The sequence below is a fragment of the Struthio camelus genome, chromosome 1, assembly GCF_040807025.1.
Source record: "Struthio camelus isolate bStrCam1 chromosome 1, bStrCam1.hap1, whole genome shotgun sequence".
In the NCBI taxonomy this organism is placed as follows: Eukaryota; Metazoa; Chordata; class Aves; order Struthioniformes; family Struthionidae; genus Struthio; species Struthio camelus.
In genome coordinates, this window is record NC_090942.1 from 77,521,617 (window position 1) to 77,539,351 (window position 17,735).

At 48.5% G+C, this 17,735-nt stretch overlaps 1 protein-coding gene across 7 annotated transcripts; it reads right to left on the reverse strand.

Moving 5' to 3' along the window:
• A4GALT (alpha 1,4-galactosyltransferase (P1PK blood group)) lies at positions 1–16,812 on the reverse strand. Of its 7 annotated transcripts, none has more exons than XR_011142233.1 (3): positions 16,748–16,812; positions 2,897–4,110; positions 1–2,420 (listed from the first exon to the last, which is right to left on the reverse strand). XR_011142233.1 is itself a non-coding variant. In XM_068950671.1 (3 exons), the coding sequence occupies exons 2-3, from the start codon at positions 4,063–4,065 to the stop codon at positions 2,319–2,321; spliced, it is 936 nt and encodes a 311-aa protein (XP_068806772.1). In that variant the 5' UTR covers positions 4,066–4,110; positions 16,046–16,184; the 3' UTR covers positions 1–2,318. The 7 variants fall into 7 exon arrangements, 5 of the variants coding, with proteins under 5 accessions (XP_068806772.1, XP_068806736.1, XP_068806727.1 ...); XR_011142232.1 differs by lacking the exon at positions 16,748–16,812 and adding an exon at positions 16,046–16,184; XM_068950671.1 differs by lacking the exon at positions 16,748–16,812 and adding an exon at positions 16,046–16,184 and having other exon boundaries at positions 3,232–4,110.
• Between the last annotated feature and the right edge of the window lie 923 nt (positions 16,813–17,735).

Below are 17,735 nucleotides of genomic sequence, written 5' to 3' on the forward strand. Positions count from 1 at the left end.
CCCAAGTTCTTTGCACACTCCTAATTTTACTGAGTCACTTGAGGACACAACTTCACAACAGTTTTCTGCATAATAACTAGCAGATTGTTCAGAGCTGCCACCAACGCCTCGCAGAACAAAATGGAATATCTTAGTAGAAAGAAGAAATAGGAAAAAACAGCATTTATTTTTCTCACACAAGGCAAAGGGAAAAAGGCCACAGGCTGCTTTGGTTTGATCCTCCCCTTATCAAACCTCTGAATACTGACTCTCCGGGAAAAAAAACAACAACAACAACAACAACAGAAAAACAGTACAAACATGCAAAAAGGCACTTTCTTAGAATAAGCAGTGGTATATCAAGCCAGATATTCATTGAAGTGGGTCCCAAACACTTCTGTAATCAGTTCATGGTATTGCCACAATAAAATTTCCTGTTATTATGCCTTTACAATCACCGACCGTCACTTCACCATCCCCGGCAGGGATTCCTAGCTTGCCGAGATTTCTGTCGTTTAGCCAGCACAAGTCCCAAAACAGAAGGAAGCAGCAGAAAGAGAAACCATGCCCCATTGACTACACACCAGGTCAGGGCTGACAGTTTTGCAGCTGCTTCTAAAGAAAGCAGTGAAAAAGACAGAGAGTAGCAACAGTAAGACTACACAGTGAAAACAGTATCCATTTTTACCATATAGTGTGGTGAAGCACACTTAGATGGTCAGGAAGATTTGCTGTTTCCCCACAAAGTCTTGGTTCTTAACAATGCTCAGTGTTGGGAGAGCTGCAGATGTTCAAGATCCCAATTATCTCCAGGATACAGCATAAAGCAGGGCAAAACTAAGGACAAGCACTACACACGTGCACAGATGTGGTGCAAAGGAGTTGTGGGGGCAGTGGTTCCCAGCACCTTCCCTATTCCAGGGTAGCTGCTTGTGCACCGAGTGTCCGCCCTGCACAACTCACAGGTGGATAACTTCCAGTCAAGCAGCACTGGCCTTTGGTCAATACCAGCTAGCTCAACTTACCAAAAAAAAAAAAAAAAAGTGGTGCAAGCTCTCCTAAGCACCCACAGCCCTGTCCCCTGCGGGACAGGGAATTGTTTTCTAAAAGTGACAGGCAATTTGGCTTTATTATTTTTGTCATCTAAGAAGAGGGAAATAAACCTGAGACACACAGAGAGATTTTGTCCTTGCATGCACAGACATCTACTTTTTTGCCTGTTGGCTTGGCTAAGCTGAGCAAACCTCACATTGCTTCTATGTGATAGGAAACAGAACAGAGAGGGAAACAAGCCTGAGAAAACTGCAGTCCTAGAAATCATCTGAGTCACACTTGGAGGACTTGCAGGAAGCACCACTGAAAGAGCTCTTGCTTCAGGAACAGGTGACACTGGAGAGCTGACCAATGCCTGGTCATCAAAGGGGCCACTGGACCATCCCACAGCTGTTCCTAGGGGTACGAAGACTCACACTCTGAAGGCAGAAAAGATTTTGCAGTGAGATTATCATCTCTGAGCAGTGTAGGAGAGGGGATGGCTGATGCTCTGCTCATCCACGTCAACCTCATGGCAGTGCCAAGCTCACATTCCTCAGCAATCCCCCCTTAGACTGTGGTGGGGTACAGATGGGCCAAGGCTGCTAGCCTCTGCCTTACTCTCGCTTATCACTTCTCTTTCTTCATCATTTTCAAACAAAGAACTGTAAGAACACCAGTACGTCCCTTTGGGCACTAAAGGAAGGGACAGAGTTTCTCCCACAGTTTGTACAACAGACTTGCCTTTGTGGTGGGAACCCCCAAAGGCACAAGAGGACTGTAAGAGAGATAAGTTAACTTTCTCCATCACGGTTCAGGAATATACTTGGGGAAAAAGAATAAAGCTTTCCATTGCCCTTCTTGAGAACTCCCAGGAGAGATCTGTACTCCTGGAGAGTGCAGGAATTGCAGGAGTGCTCCAGGCTACTTGAAGAGGTCCTCCATAAATAACTCAGTGCCCGAACTTGAATGTAGCTAGCACAGGGTCCCTACCAAGCTCTCTCTATCCTTGCAAATACCTGGAAATATCATCTCATCCCTCTGGGGTCAGTCCAAGTGCTGAAAGCTCTGGTGCAGCTTAGACACAGTTACGGGCATTTGGTCACGCAGACAAACCCAGTGTAAAAGACAGTTCAACTCTTCCTGAGTTGGGTGCAATTTAAGGTGTGATTCGGATGAACTCTCCTGCTCCTTACAGGGTGTTAATTCACCACCACTACAAAATAAAACGCTGCTGCCATAAGTTCCTGCAAATTGATGAGCCAAATCCTCAAGTTCTGACATACTCCAAATTTTCAAGCAGGTCTTTAGATCTGCAATGCTAGGCAGAGACTCTGGCATCCTGCACCCTCTTCAAACTGGGCACGAGGAACTCCCCTCCGCCAAACGGTCTTCAGAAGGGAAGGGAACTGAAGAGAAACAAAAAAAAGAGTTGCTTTAGCCACATCCCCTTTTGTTCTTCTTCATCTTCCCCCTCATTTTTCTCAGTCCACCTTCTCTAGCACATCTTTAACTCCCTCCGTAGCGCCTGTTCTCTGCTCTCCCACCCCTTCATTGCTTTGAGCCTGCCCTTGAGAAGTCCTGAGAGTTGATCAGTGACAGAGGCTGAGATGAGCATTTCTGCAAAGGCTCCTTCCGGGTTTACAGCCACAGAAAGGGGCTTTAATCCTGCCCAAAGGCTGAGAGAGGCTGCCACAAGTGGCCCAGGCCTCACTACCCTCTTGAGACGCCTCTATCCGACAAAGCAGAGCAGCAGAAAGGTCCTGCACAGAAATAAAATGCTGCCGCCAGGCAGTTAAAGTCGAGACAGAGCGCGGCACGTATGTCGGTTGCAACTATGGGCTCCACCTCTGCCCCATGCAAATGGCTTTTATTCTCAACTCACACCGCCTCAGTTCACAAGAAGGTTCATTTGTGCTGGAACAGCTGGAAGGTTGAGGCTCCAAGGTGATGATCCTTAGCTGAACCCCTGAGTCACTGCCGTCCAGCATCCTTCTTCATGATGTCATACGTGGCAGGGCAGAAGTGAGAATGTAGCTGAGCCAGCAAAGCCTTGGATGTGATCTCTAGCCTCGTCCCTTGGCTCTTCTTGTTCCATACATGAACCGCATAGGTGTTCTTGAAGAGGTGCTGAAGCTCTGAGGAGCTGACCACTTCAAAGTACTTTTTCCAGTCCTGCCACCGGATGGGATAAAAAGCCTCCCGTGGCAGAGCACTCACCCCTTTGCAGCTCCTACTGCTCCTAAGACTCCTGATGGAGCACCACTTCTTGAAGACACGTGTTAGGAGCTGTGGGCCCTGATGCCCCCAGATCCAGCTGTTGTAGTTCTCCACAAAGTCCTGCATGCAAAGCTCCATGAACTTGTGCTTGGGCTTGAAGGACAAGAAGGCCCCATTCAGCACATACTTGGACTGGGTGCCAAGCACATTGGTGAGGTTCTTTAAGTTCTTAAGCACAATGAAGTCCGTGTCCAGGTAGATGCCACCAAATTTCCACATGATGGCAATTCTGCAGGCGTCAGACAGGATGGGTAAGAAATAAGGCTCCCAGCGCTGCTGAGCCTGCAAATACCACTCTGCAAGGGGAGTCCCAGAGAAAAGCTCCTGCAAGTCCAGGGGACGGATTTCCACATTGGGGAAGCAGCTCAGTAATGAGAAGCCCCAGTGGTTGGGTAGAGAGGCGTTTCTGTTTGCCAAGCCTTTCATGAGCACCACAACCCTCGTCCCAGGGTGTGTCCGGGCTGCCGATTCCACGGAGCACATGAACAGGTAATTTGGGTTGGTTCGCTCCGAGGTTTCCACAAAAAACACGTCCCCTGGGGGAGGAGGGGGGCCAGCAGTGGCACGGGGAGGAGACGGCACAGAGCGAGCACAGCGGATCTCAATAGGCAAGCTGTAGACCTGGCCCCTGCCCTTTGGGTCCTCCGTGATTCTCCAGTACAACAGGATGGAGGCAAAGGACAAGAACTTAAAGGCGATGATAAACAGGGCCCCCAGCCTGTGGTTCAGCATCACTCTGGTGAGTTTTAGCAGGCAGCTGGGCATCCTGAGCATCCTCGCTCCCGTCGGAGCCTGCTCTCCCAAGACAAATGTCGTGATCTGAAGGGCAGGAGAGAAGAAAAAGACAGTGACATTGACACGCAAGGCAACGCACCACTAGCCACAGTACCCGACTACGGCAGTACCCGCGTGCTGAACTCGCCTTACTCCCCCCCATCCCAGCATGCTTCAGTCGTCCCCTTTGGTCATTTCAACAGCAGCCTCCTGGCTTCTCCGTCTTGTCACAGGGCCGGCAGGCCCTCATCGGAAACCACAGCCCATGCTCAGATTGCTCTCCCTCCAACGCAAAACAAGGACAAGCCTCTCCTGTTTAGCACAAACCAAGACTGACCCTCGCTTCCCTGGACGTATACTCTACTTGTCACTGGTAAGCAAATACAGCGGTTGTCCCATTTTACCTTCATCAGGCCACTATTTTCAAATTAGACAGATACAAGAATAATCCTGGAGACAATGAATTTGGATTCTTCTTTGTCCTCCAGTTTGCTGCCACACTAACAGTCTTAGATCTTTGGCACCGGACAATGCACGGAACAGCTGCTTTTGAGATGTTTGTGTCCCAAAAGGAGAACCACCCATCCTTCCCCAAAACTGAACACTCATCTAAAATCCCAGCGCTGCCATCTCTTCCTGTCAAGAGGCCTCAGCTCCTAGAAACACGGACTGGTACTTCTTTCCCTTCCATTTATTCCTCGATAACTAATCTGTGTCCCATGTCTTGCTACAAAGCTCCACAACATGATAGTGTTTACTATGTTGCTTCACACTGCACCTCAGTTCTTGCCAGTGCTCTTCATTTTATATTTAGGCCTCTACGCTTAAAATACTTAACACTTTCCTGCACTGAAAAAGCCCATTTTTCCTTCTTTCACCATTTGAAACCACACTCTATGAAAGAGAAACAGACATTATCATTGTTAATCCTTCAGTACAGCAGTGCTTTGGTCTTTAAGAGACACCTTCACCCACTTGCCCACCCATCCCACCCCCAGAGCCAGCCTTCTCCAGCAGCGTGCTCAAGCGTAGGAGGACGCCTATATACCCTCCTGTCAGGCAGTCAGCCTGGGATTCACAGTGCTATTTCTGCTCTTACCAGCCTTGCGTGAATGCTCTGGCCAGCCACCAAGTTTAGTTCCCTCAAGTCCAAAGTGTAGATTTACCATAAAGAGATATGTTGCAGCAGATGGAAGAGCAGAGCTGAATTTAGCTCCCAGAAAGTCCAACTGCTCTGTAACAGCCTGAAATAAGGTGCGTCAGGCTCCTGCAACGCACGGTCTAATCGAAGGGAGCTGTGCCTGACGCACCAATGCCTTCCTCAGAGCCTGCACAGTCTAAGTGGCGCTAGGCTTTTAATAATGAAAAACAGTAAAGTTTCACAAAGAATACGCTCTCTAAAGAAAAAAAAATATTGATATGAAATTGCCTGAGAGATGCAAAACATTTTAACGTCTTCCTTGCCTTAACCCCTGTTTCCCTTGTGGTACAATTTGGAGATTTTAAAAGAAATAAAATCAATATAATCCAACAGTAAAATTAGAAGAGTTTTATGAGACAAACTAAAAATGTACAGAACGTAATAGAGAGCTACATTACGCCTGCTACAGAGAGCTACAGGTCCGCTTAATAACAGAACAGAATTTTCCATTTTAGATTAACCATATTTCAGTGAGGGGGGAAAAAAAAAAACTTTTGTGGTCCATCTCTCAGTTCTTCCTCCATCTGAACAAAAGCCATGTCCGTAATCCTGTGACCTTTCGACACATCTTTTGACCGCTACCTGTAGGAAATGACACACCATCCACCTGACAGCACCAGGCACCAGAGCGCTTGGGACCAGCTTGGCTCCCCTTCCTCTCTGTATCCTTTGCTTCCCGTGAGACTGTCAAAGGAAAACAGGCTTTCTTTCCCTGTTGTGGAAAGAAACGGCAAGACTCTTCCCTCTCCTCTCCGGTTCTGGCTCTTTTCTATGAGTCTACTTATGCTTGTAAGGAAGAGGAGCAAGCGAGAGAGGGAGGGAGATTTTTCACCATATTACACCTGGGGCACTCGGGATAGCTACTGCTAGGCTGGTAGCACCGCACCAGCAAACAGCTTGGGACTGGGGGAAGAGGCAGCTATACCTACAACTCCATCTTCCAAAACCAGCACTTCAACAGCAATAGTTAACTTCAGTCCTGCCCCACAAGGAAATGTTAATAGCCCAAATACGAGGGTCCGCAAATAAGACTGCACCTATACTGCAGCTTTTGCTCACACAACCTGGTTGTTCAAAGATCCCAGCTCCTCGTACGTGCAGCCAGCTGCGCCTGGCCCTCCTCCAGAAAGCTGTGCTTTGTGAAACGCCACAGTGCAGGCACAGCGCCTCGGGGGTGTGCCAGCTACTGCCCGCACATGCGGAGAAGCGAAATTCTACCCAGAAGACTATACCCACATGGGGTTGGTACTGTTTGGCCATGTCCTAGCTAAAACTAAACTCACATCAAAGCGTAATGAGTGCGCTGGAAGGGGCAGAACAGTCTCGGCTCAGGGAATCCCACTTAATTTATTACCAGTTACCATTAACCTTTAATTACTGACATAGGTATTGAGAAAACAAGAAGACAAAGAATTAAACAAACTCTCAGGAAAACACCCATCCTCCTCCTTCCCCAGGTACAACCTCAGTCCAACGCCTCTCATCCCCCTTCCCAGGCTCAGCTACCCCTATGTTTGCCATGTGTTACACACAGTCCCTCCCAGTTTCTTCGGTGAGGTGACAGGTGGCATAGGAGGTTGGGATCGGTGCGTAATGGTTTCTTTCTGCTGCCACTTGCTTCTTACTTTTCTTCCACTGCTCCTTGCTTCTTACTGCTCCTTTGCTCCAGCATGGGCTCCTCCACGGGCTGCAGCTCTTCAGGGCTGTACCTGCTCCAGCGTGGGCTCTCCATGGGCTGCAGTCCCCCAGGAGGGGTCCCTGCTCCAGCATGGGTCGCCCACACAGCCCCTCAAGGGTGTCCTTGTCCCAGCATCGGTCGTAGTCCTTTGGGAATGTCCCCACCCTGGTGAGGGTGTCCCTCAGAGGTATACCTCCTGGCATGGAGCGCCTCCCGGCAAGAGCGTGTCTCCAGCTGCGTCTCCAACAACATCCCTGCCACGTGCCTCCTCCACTTCCCTCCTTTTCTCCAGACGCTTCTCTTCACATATCTCCTCACGTGTCTCCTTTTGTATGTCCTTGCATTATCTCCTCACATCCTCCTCACGCACATCTCCTCTCACGTCCCGCCTGCCCCATGTCACCTTTTTGTGTCTCCTTTTTTAATGCCTTCACGTGCATCCTCCCATGTAGCCTCATGTATGTCCTTTCGTGTCTCTTCTCATATGTCTCCTTTTTGTGTCCCCTGTCTCCCTAGTGGCAACCACTCTTTCTTAAGTATGTTTGAGCAGAGGTACCATACGCTTCTCCGAGTGGCTGAAATTTTGGCACACAATGGGTTGCTGCCATCTGTTTCAGAGCTGGCTGGAACTGGCAGTTCATGGCCTCCTCCTACGCAGGGCACTTCTGCAGCACCCTGCTACTGAAACCCTATCTTTTATGCCCAATGCAGCACACTTTGTAATGTTCAAATACAGGCCAGTCCCTAGCTTTATTGTTTTTCTTTCTACACAGCAGAAATACGCTACTAAGGCATTTCAGCTTTTTAGCTGTTGAACAGTCCTTCACTACCTAGTGCAAACAAAAACAGCCATATTTGAAAACATGTTAGGTGGTCAAGGTCACTGACCCCCTGAGAGGCTCCTTCCCAAGTGTATTTGTTTCTCTTTGTGGGAACATCTGCTTCCAGATGCTCCCCGTACAATGGAAAGTCTTCAAACAGAGAAAATGAGAGACCGTAAGTGATACATTGTCATTTACACGCTTGCAACGCAAAAGGCTTTCTATCACTTTAGTGAGGGCTTCATTTTACAGAGAACTCACTCAATAATTGCTCAAGCCTGTCATCAGAATACACTAAATATATCCTTAGCACATGCCAGATCAATATCTGACCCTCTGGCAGGCAAGCAGGAGAGTAAGGAGACCTTCTAGCACTGCCATCCCATTTGTACACCCTTTGCTGGAGAGCAAGGTTTTGTGTTGCAACCAAAGTAAGGAGAAATCTCCAGCAAAACGGGAATGAATTCAGGAATCTAAGGCAGAAAATTCACCCTACGAAGTAAAAAGGAAGTTTTGTGCTGGTTTAGCTTCCAGAGAACAGCTCAACTGCAGCATAAATCTTTGGACAACTGAAAGAGGGTATTTAGGAAAGAACACTGTTGCTCCCCCATTTTGTTTTCCATTAACGATACTCAGCAGCTGAACAGAAGAGTAATATCACAGGCAGTAAATAGATGCAGCAGCTTACAACAGCTGTTCCAGCAGCAATAGCGAAGCACCAGGGAAATCACAGGCTCCTCCCAGAGCCCTGCAAGCACCTTTAGCGCTAGAGTAAAAGCTCCGTTTCTTCCGATCGTGTCTGCCGGAATCTGGCACGGCGGCAGCTGTGGGATGGCTGATGGTGATACACCACTGATGTCCCGTCTAGTAAGTCCCCCGGATAAGGAAATTGCCGTAAGCACAGACATGACTGCCATACCAACGGAAGCATGCGTGTGCATTTGCTTAAAATTCACTTAAGCTTTGAGTTCAGAGGTGTTTTGTGACTCACGAGCAAAGACAACTTTAGTAAGTTCTGAGCAAGGGAGTTTCCTGACCTGGTCAGAAAGAGGTGCTTTACGACTTCACTGGGGCAACGCAAGATGACCTAGCAGCTGGAGTCAAGAGCCAGGTCCTCCTCCACAGAGACCAAACTGCAGTTACCCATAGGGCTGGGGACAGATCTGTTGAGTTTGTTTACTGTATCCTGGACTTTTAAAAGTTGAGACTGTGCGTTTTTGCCTGAAAGCAACCCATTTCTGGCTGGTATTGTTATGAAAGTGGGCAGACACCCGGGGAATGAACTTGCTGTTATTTTAAAATACCCTTAGCACAGTACTTTCTCTGCAGGATGATGTGCCACATCGCAGCATCAGTCACAACATCCGCTCTACCAAGTGTACTTCACGCGCTGCTGGGTACCTCCTCCGTTTTCAGCCACGATGCCTAGTTAAGGATAGCTGAAGCAATACCCTGCTTGCTGAGCAAGGCATGGAGGATGCCAGTCGAGTGCTTCCACAAAGCTAACAGGGCTGTAATTCACTCCAGGTGATATAACAGAAGTCTAATGCTTGTCTAGACAGGTCGGTTAAAGTGGTGGGTTTAAATGCTTTGTTAAATACGTTCCCTAATGTTGAGTCCAGCATGTCTTCCCAGATGAACAAAAGATTCACAGACTTCACAGCCTGGTGTTTTGCTGCTGCTTAACGGAGGAGGCCAAATCCATAGTTCCTTTTCTCTCCGCTTACAGGTTTTAGCTGTTGCTTTGCTTTTCCTCGGAAAGCCCTGACAAGTTTTCAGGGGACAGACCTGTATCTTTACCTCCAAAGGCAGCTGGAAGCAGAAGTCGCAAGGATAAAGCCTTAAAACCTAGTATCAAAGGAGGATTGCCAAGGTCGGCCTTTAGTACCATTTGGTGCACCCAAATATATCAAGCTTGACTCTGGAGCTAAGGGAATTTAGAATAAGCATCGGGCTTGATTCACAGCACTTTCGTGTTAAGGCACCCTTAAGTATAATGAAAAGGAGCTGCTGAAGGTTTTCTGTAAATCAGGTCCCAGGCACTATGCTTCAGAGCAGCTACAGAAATACATTTCCTTGCTTTCAAACACAAAGGAAAATTAAGGCTTGCAAAGCTTTGATCTAAAACAAAACAAGAAAAAAAAAACAAATACACAGCGCAGCGTCAAAGCAACGTCGTTCCATCTGAGGGCCAAAACTCTGCTCTGCGCTGTCCTTCCAGCTTTTATTTCTTTGCTGCTTAAAATTTAGCACTTTTGCCAAGAATAGATAACTTTCTGAGCTACGCGCTGCAGAGAGCTATAGTCCATAGTCTCTACCATATAGTCTAGACCGTAGAGTATACGGCCTCTAGAAATACATGGGATAAATCGGCAATCTACAGCACAAAGTGGGACTAAGGCCTCAGGTTGGCGGCTGTGTTTGTTGCTTCCTGCCCCCATGCTACAGACTCTGTGAAAGCAAACACCACACGTCAACTTGTGAGAAGTCATTCACCTCATCACAGCCTAACAGGAAAATACGGTGGCCTTTCAAAAGCAGGCACCGGGTACTGTAGTTAACATATTTAAAATGCCTGTGCCTTTTAAACCAATTAAATCCAAGTTAAGGTTTTTCAGCTATTAAGGCTTCCCTAACTGCTAGTACTGTGCATATAAAACACCAGGAGATAACCAGTGCATTTGATTCTGTTCACTTTTGCCTACTTTTATTTGTACTCACAAATTAGCTCACATCCACACAACCAATGCACATCTGGATCACACTGAACCTCCTTGAATATATGGCTTTTAAAAATGCAATTTTGCCCAGAAAATGGGAACGCGTTACAGAAGAGATCTTCCCATACTCCACCTTTTAATTTGCTTCCGCGAGAAATTTAATTCAATGCTCTTCAGGCACAGAGCATCCACACAGAGAATTTAGGTACGAGATCAAGAGCAGAGGTTCCTAATATTGAAATCGTGGCTGGCCTGACTGCCTGGTCAGATGAATACAGGGCGGAAGTGGAATCAGCCATTGCTGACCCATGGTTTCCCTAAAGCCCTTCAGGGATCTTCCCCTCTTCTGGGGCGAGCAGCACCTCTACGGTGCAGCCACCAAGGTGCAGGACACGGGATGTGTGATGCGGGATGCGGGGAGGAAGGGCTCTCTGGTGGATATGTTCTCCTTGTCACAGAAAAGTCTTTGTGCCCAAAAGTCTTTGTTGCTCAGGGAGACCTGAGGCCTGGGTTACCCAAAAAGCCCTAGGGAGATTCATTCTTTTCTTACCTTTATGAAAAGTTGTTGTTTGTCTTTAGATTGCTCATTGAACTGTTAGGGCCTGCATGTCCTTGCAAGGCTCTCAGCCAACCTTGAGTATTTCTTAGGGAAGCTTTATGAGTAAAGCACTAAAGCCTGGTATCTTTCTGACATTCCTACTCCTATTTCACAATCAGGTAACTCAGGCGTTCAGATTTAGCAGCGTGTGATAGGTGCAACAGCAGCACACACTGCGAAGTCCCAGTGCTAAGCACTGCAAAACTGGCCAGCACTTGGAGCTGCCAAGTATAACAGATCAAATACCAATGAGCTATATACCCTGTCTTCGAATACAAAAAAGCCGGTGGTAATTTGAAGCACACCCCTCACTTTGAAACCTCCATTCTTCCTCCCGTCAGCGGCCTTATCCCCTTCATTTCTTTAACCCAGCGCACCCTCCTCCGCGTTGCTCTGCTCCACACCTTCCTCCCCGCTCTGTCGAGCCCAGCCGTGGGCACCGCTTCGGGAACCGAGACGGGCAGAGCAAGGACCGCTGGCCTGGCCCCCCTTGGGCCCCTGCGGCTCCCTGACACGCTGCTGGGGGCTAACGCCACGTAACGTCAGGTGCTGGGCTTCACCGTGCTGAATAAAGGCGCCTGGGGGATGGCGCGGTGAAGAACTTCATACCAGTGGGAGCACTGAGCAACGCCGAGGGCGGCGGCGCGAGGAAAGACGTAGCGTCACTGCGTGACGCAAAGGGTAGTAACAGGAATTATGGGGAAAACTGGATCGAGAGGGACTTCCACCACCAGGAACCCGGCGACAATGTGTAATCAGAACCGTATCTCTCCGTCCCCCAAAATAGCATCTGAGTGTCTTATTCAGCCCTCTGTCAGGAACAGTTTCCTGACGCTTTTTGTAGAGCTTAGCATTTGCGTTATCTTTAACTGAAAGGAGTAGTTTTTATACTTGGTAGCTTTTGGCTTTCAGGAAACAGGTCATACAAAGCCTCGTCAACAGTTCGAATAAAAGGCGACACAGGATTTGGCTGGGGAAAGCTGCTGGAAAATACGAACAGACCAAAGGGACAGACGCCAGCAGCAGACCTTGCTAGCAAACTGATACAGCTCTTTGCCACCAGCAGCTTTCAATTCAGTTTCATATTACTGCACGGTTGCACAAAGCCATGCCACGCTCATTGTATAAGTAATAGGTCTGGAAAGAGCGTACAAAACTTAAGTCTAAGCAGTACTTTAACCCTCACAGCTCATGAAGCTACTGGAATGTGGCTAGCAAAGCAGCAGCTTTTTGGGAGGGCATGCACATATTATATTAGCAGATTGAGATAATACGAAAGTTGGAAGAAAGGCCGGTCAGAAAGAAAGTGGGCAAACCCTGTCAAATCACCAACATCACTGCTACCCGAGATGTTACGCAAGGGTTTGTCGAGCAGGTCTTGCACCACAGGAAGAGGCCACTTAAACGCTGTCCTCTTCTGCAGTGAGGTCTGTCTCACGAAAGCGGGCATCCAAGCAGCATTAACGAGTGAAGAGATACAGCGCACTTCAAAGTATGTTAATGATTAAACACTTCAAGTCTAATAAATATAGCGGTTTTTTTCTTCCACCAGTTTGGATGACACTGTCTTTGTTTTTGTCTGTAAAATCCAAAGATACGCTGGAGAGGAAAGATCATCCAAAGGCAGATCACTACACACAGTTTCAGGGGATTTGTATTTATTTTGCTGCTCTGTAATAGGATTTTTATGGGACAAGGAACAGGTCACTTTAAACCGAAGTATAGAAGCTCGCCTCCAATTTGAAATCATTGTAAAGTCTAAACTTCTGCAAGGATTTGGGGTTTTGCTTTTCTGTCTCTAACACAACCTTCCTCCTGTGAATACGGAGGAAGCACTTTCCTATCTGACAGAGGCACTGCAAGGATGAATATATTCAAGACTGGGAGGCATTCCCATCTGTGCAAGACACAGGGGTGAGGCTTTGTGTAATTATATTGGAAAGAGTTGGGGGGAAAAAAAACATACAGTGTGTGCATTTTCTGTTTTACCAAAAAAAAGGAATAGTGACATGGTTGTACTGTATGCCTTGCTCCCAGAAGAGTAAATCATAATGCTAGAATCTGACGTTCCCCCAGCCCTCATTTAAGTTGCTGGGCAGAGTTACCAGCCCTGGCATAAGATAACTGAAAAGCCAGCAGAGATGTGCAAAGAAGTCAGTCGCTAACACAACACTTGTTTCCAAGTGAAAGCCCAATCCAAAATAAGATCTGCGAATCTACTGGGCAATTTCAAAAACCTATTCTAAAATAGGGTTTTTTAAAGTCTTTGTTTGCGCAGGAGCGCCTTAAAAAGGAGAAAAAAAGCTCACCTCAGAGGACAGCACAAAAAGAGATCTCAAAGCCAGAAGACGCCCTACAAAGTTTTAACAAACATGGAAAGAGCAAGCCTGAGGGAGCTAAAAGATAGTACAGCTCAGCCCATCTAATGGGGAGCTGCCAGAAAAGGAAACAGGAGTGTTCCCAGTCTCTCCTACCATCATGTACTGGAACTTGATCCAAACCATAACAAAGCTGATGGCAAGACTTTTTTTTAACACTATACACTACTAATCTGGTCTCACAGAGCTCTATATATGGAATATTCACATCTGTGCGGTTTTATATGGCAACAGTGACTCGCAGACAGAGCCTTGCCTCTCTACCAAGAATCTAACAAATACAACAAAATTAAGACTTTTTTAAAGACGAAAACTACTCATAAGTACTTCTTGCCAGATGAAAGTATTATTTGATGACACAGCAAAACTGAACCAATGGCCAGGTGATGCTAAAGCGTGCAGTCCCACTCCCTTCCTTCTCAGGCTCATCCTTGACACTCCTCTGACCCTGCAGCCAACAGCCCAGGAAGCTAAACCTCCAAAAAGCTCACGCTGTTGAAGGATTTGATTTTCGTACTGCTTTAGCTCGCAGAACTTGTTATGCTCTCCTGCAGGATGAGACGAGCACAAAGAGAGGCGCAAGAACACGCAGCCAGGAGACTGCGCTCTTTCAGCCGCACCTAACTTAGTTCAATGGCAACACCAAATTGCACACCGAGGTTTTCACAGTCCATGACTTCTGGTCTCGGCCCAATGATATCCCTGAGGGTGAAAAACTTCATTAGAGCCGCTGTCTAGTGGGACACAGCCAATGCCTTGAGAGCCAATCCTGGGAGATTGGCTCTCCCAATCCTGGGAGAAAGAAAACATGGGTCATAGCCACCAGCAGCTACCTGAACTACACACCTAACACTGGCTCGTGACAGGCGGATTGTCACTAACTCGCATCAGACTGTCCGGCCTTCAAGGGTGACTACAGTTTCTGTGTTGTCAGATGAGGGGCGTGAGAACCAGAAAAGGGCCTTCACGTGTGGCTTTCCAGACACTGCCTCCTCCTATGGAGTTTGAGCCTCGAGACCCTGCTTACAGTTTTGTCTTGCAGCTCACGTCACCATTTGAAGAGAGGGTTTCTTTCCCCACCAGTGCTTAGCCTCACAACCCTTAGCAAGTTCAACCAAAAGGTTGAAATATCAGCCAGACCCCCTGGGTATCTCATGAGAGCAGACATCCTCCCAAGCCTTTGATTTCACAGCTGCACCTTTTCTTCACTAGAACTAACCAAGAAACAGAGGGTGAAACCAGGACTTTCCATTCAATTTGACAACTGACTTGAGATAGCATTAAACCCTAACTAATGTTTCGGTGTACCAGGCCTTCTGCTTGTGAAGAGCAGGGCTGCCTCCAGATACAAGTGGACCCCCCACCGCATCCATAACTACATCCAACCCAGAACACTCCTTTTTGTCTGCCGAGGTTTCTTAACCAAGTGTCTCACTGGCCTCGTGAGAACCTGTGTCAGGCTCCACCCATCCTCACCAAAGTCTTCTAGAAACCATTAAAGAATTAAGTAATCACATCCTTTAACTTGCAGGATGTTAAAAAAGTCATCTGATAAATTTTCTTCATCTGTAGATGCTGAATATTCCCGTTGAATCTTTTCATTTGCAAACAGGCTCTTGTTCAAGATGTACAGCTTTCATGTTTGCTCTCATTAGATTACTACCCACCTCTCTAGTCTTTCAATTCCCTGCCAGAAGTCTAATTTTAGTTTTCTTATTATTTTAACATTATCCTTAACAATCCACAGGACAACGGCGTTGAAGCCAACATCAGGAAAACCACAGCAACGCATTTCGAAAACAAATGACTTGCAACTGCTTTCAGTGCCTATTTCTTCCTATATTCCAGATAAAATATCTTCTATAAAGCATCTTCCATGCAAACACAGGCACCCTGCTCCAATCACTCTCCCATCACAAGATATTCTTGCTTTCTTGTTGATAAGCTAGCAATAGATCACAAACCAGTTTCACTCGTAAATACAGTATGAAAGACTATCATTTTTGTCTGCTTCAGTGCAAAAAATACCACTGCTTACCTACCACTTCGTAGTCATGCTGTTTCTAATTCATACAGAGGTTTCCCGAGCATTTTTCACAGTATTTACTGAGAACAATCAACCCATATGCACATTACAAAACCACCTGAGCTTCAGCTAGGATGCGGTCAGGCTTGGGAAACATCCGGTCTACTTTGAGCAATCTCTCGTATCGGGAAACGTTTCCCAATGCTTTAATAGGGGTAGTCCATTCCTAGCCAGGGCTTCTAAACGCATCTTCTTACTACAGTTACAAGCACTGCATGTTTCCCTGTGCTGCTTCTGCGGGGGCTTTCTTCCCCTTCCTGCCACGGCAAGCAATTCTGCTGGTCTGTCGTGAGCCTCCAAGCCTTATCCCTGCTCTTACGTTCTTTTAAGGGCACATCTGCCTGGGAGCACGACAGCTGATGGCACTCGCTTCTGTCACCAGTCCTGCTGCGTTTCCACCTTCTCAGCCAAGCCAGCCCCCCCCCCGGGGACTTCCACGTTTCTGCCTCCCATCCGACCCGTTTCTCTTCTTCCTCCCACTGCGCTGCTGCCATTCACCTGGACTCACGGTTTCGGCGCCCGACGCGTCCTTCTCGAGTTGCGTTCAGCCTTTCGCCGTCCCGCTGAACGCGCGGGCACCGCGCGCCTGGCTCCCTTCCCGCGTACGCGGCCGCTACCTTCGCCTGCACCTTTGCTATCTCCCGTCTGAAACCGGTATCTACGCGGCGTGAACGCTCGGCAAGCTAAGGAGGCGTGCAAGACAAACCTCCCCTACAGAAACCTCGGCCAAATGATTTGTCACCACCGGAAGGGAGACCTCCTTGTCTGCGTGGACGGGTAGGGCCTATTATCTGCAGGACCGTAACAGCACACGGTAGGTCCATCAAGTCAGCTCAGGGCCAGCCCGGGGTCCCCGCTGACGCCAGCCCTGGCCGCCTGGCCCGGACCCGGCACCCTCCCGGCCGAGGCGAGAGGAGCCGAGCCGGCTCTAACCCGCACCCGGGAAGCTGCCCGCGAAACAGCCGGTGCCTGACGCCGCGACGGGGAGCAACGCGTTGCCCTCACGGGAAAAGTTTGCCGTGGGGGGGGGGGTGGGAAAAACACACACAAACATTTCCCCGACTCCCCGGCTCGGTAGGATGAGGCGAAGGAGCCCTAAGCGCAGCAGGCTTAGCGGGCCATCGCCAGACCCGCGGCACGGCGTGGGAGCGGCCCCGCGTGGGCTGCCCGCCCCCCCCCCCCGCTGCGCGCCCCGCTCACCTCGCCGCGCGGCGGCCGCCGCCGCTCCGCGCCCGCGCAGCAGCCAGCGCCGGCGCCGCCGTCCCCTGCGCCCGGGCATCACCGGCGGCGGCCGCCGACGGCCCCTCCCCGGCGGGGAAGCCGCCCCCGGGCGGGTCCCGGGAGGGCGCTTCCCTGAGTGGCAAAAAAGCATTTTAAATTGCGGAGATGCCTTTTTTTTTTTTTTTTCTCTCTCCCCCCCCCCCCCCCGCCTCTTCCTTCTCTTCCCCAACTCTGGGAATTCATTGTTGTTTTTTCTTAAACTCCCCCCCCCCCCCGGCCCATGGCCAGTTTAGGTTTTGCAATCTCATGCGCGCGTTTTGCCCGCAGTCGCGCCCGCTTTGGGGGAGGTGAAGCGTCGGGCGAAGCCCTGCGGGGTGACCAGCCGCGGAGGGGACGCGGAGCCGCGGGGAGCGGCAGCTTGCGAAAACGCATAATTTCTTTCTTTTTTTTTTAATTTTATTTTCTTCTTCTCTTCTCTTTTTTTTTTCTTCTGTCTCTTTTTTCTTTTTTTCTTTTCTTTTCTCGTTAAAAAGCAGCCTGCGGATGAGCTGCTCGCAGGCTGAGAAGCAACGAAGTTTCAGAACTAGCCTAAGGCAGGAGGAAGTTTTCCCTAAATTACTTCTGGCAAATGATTGCCTAACCGGTTCTCATGAGCTTCAACGAGGGAAGGAAATTTGGCCTTTTTTTAAAAAAAGAAAAAAAAGCCTTTCTTTGGCTGCACTGCTGGTAAAGAGTGGAATAGAGGGCGATCACTGGAGATTTTAGGAAACAGGTTAGACAATAATTAGGAGTAGGTTAGGTAGAGGTAGTCCAACCTGGAGCAGGGGTTGGACGGGAGCTCTCCGGAGATGCCTTCCAGCCCTGTGTTTTATGGTTGTGTGATACAGCACATGACTTAGGTGTTACAAAATGACGTACCCATGAAAAACATTAGCGCAAAAGAAAAAGGAATTTTGACGTCGTTTTT

What these genes read in the sequence shown, in the direction of transcription:
- A4GALT (XM_068950635.1), bottom strand. Translation starts at nt 4,065, where the DNA reads ATGCTCAGGATGCCCAGCTGCCTGCTAAAACTCACCAGAGTGATGCTG.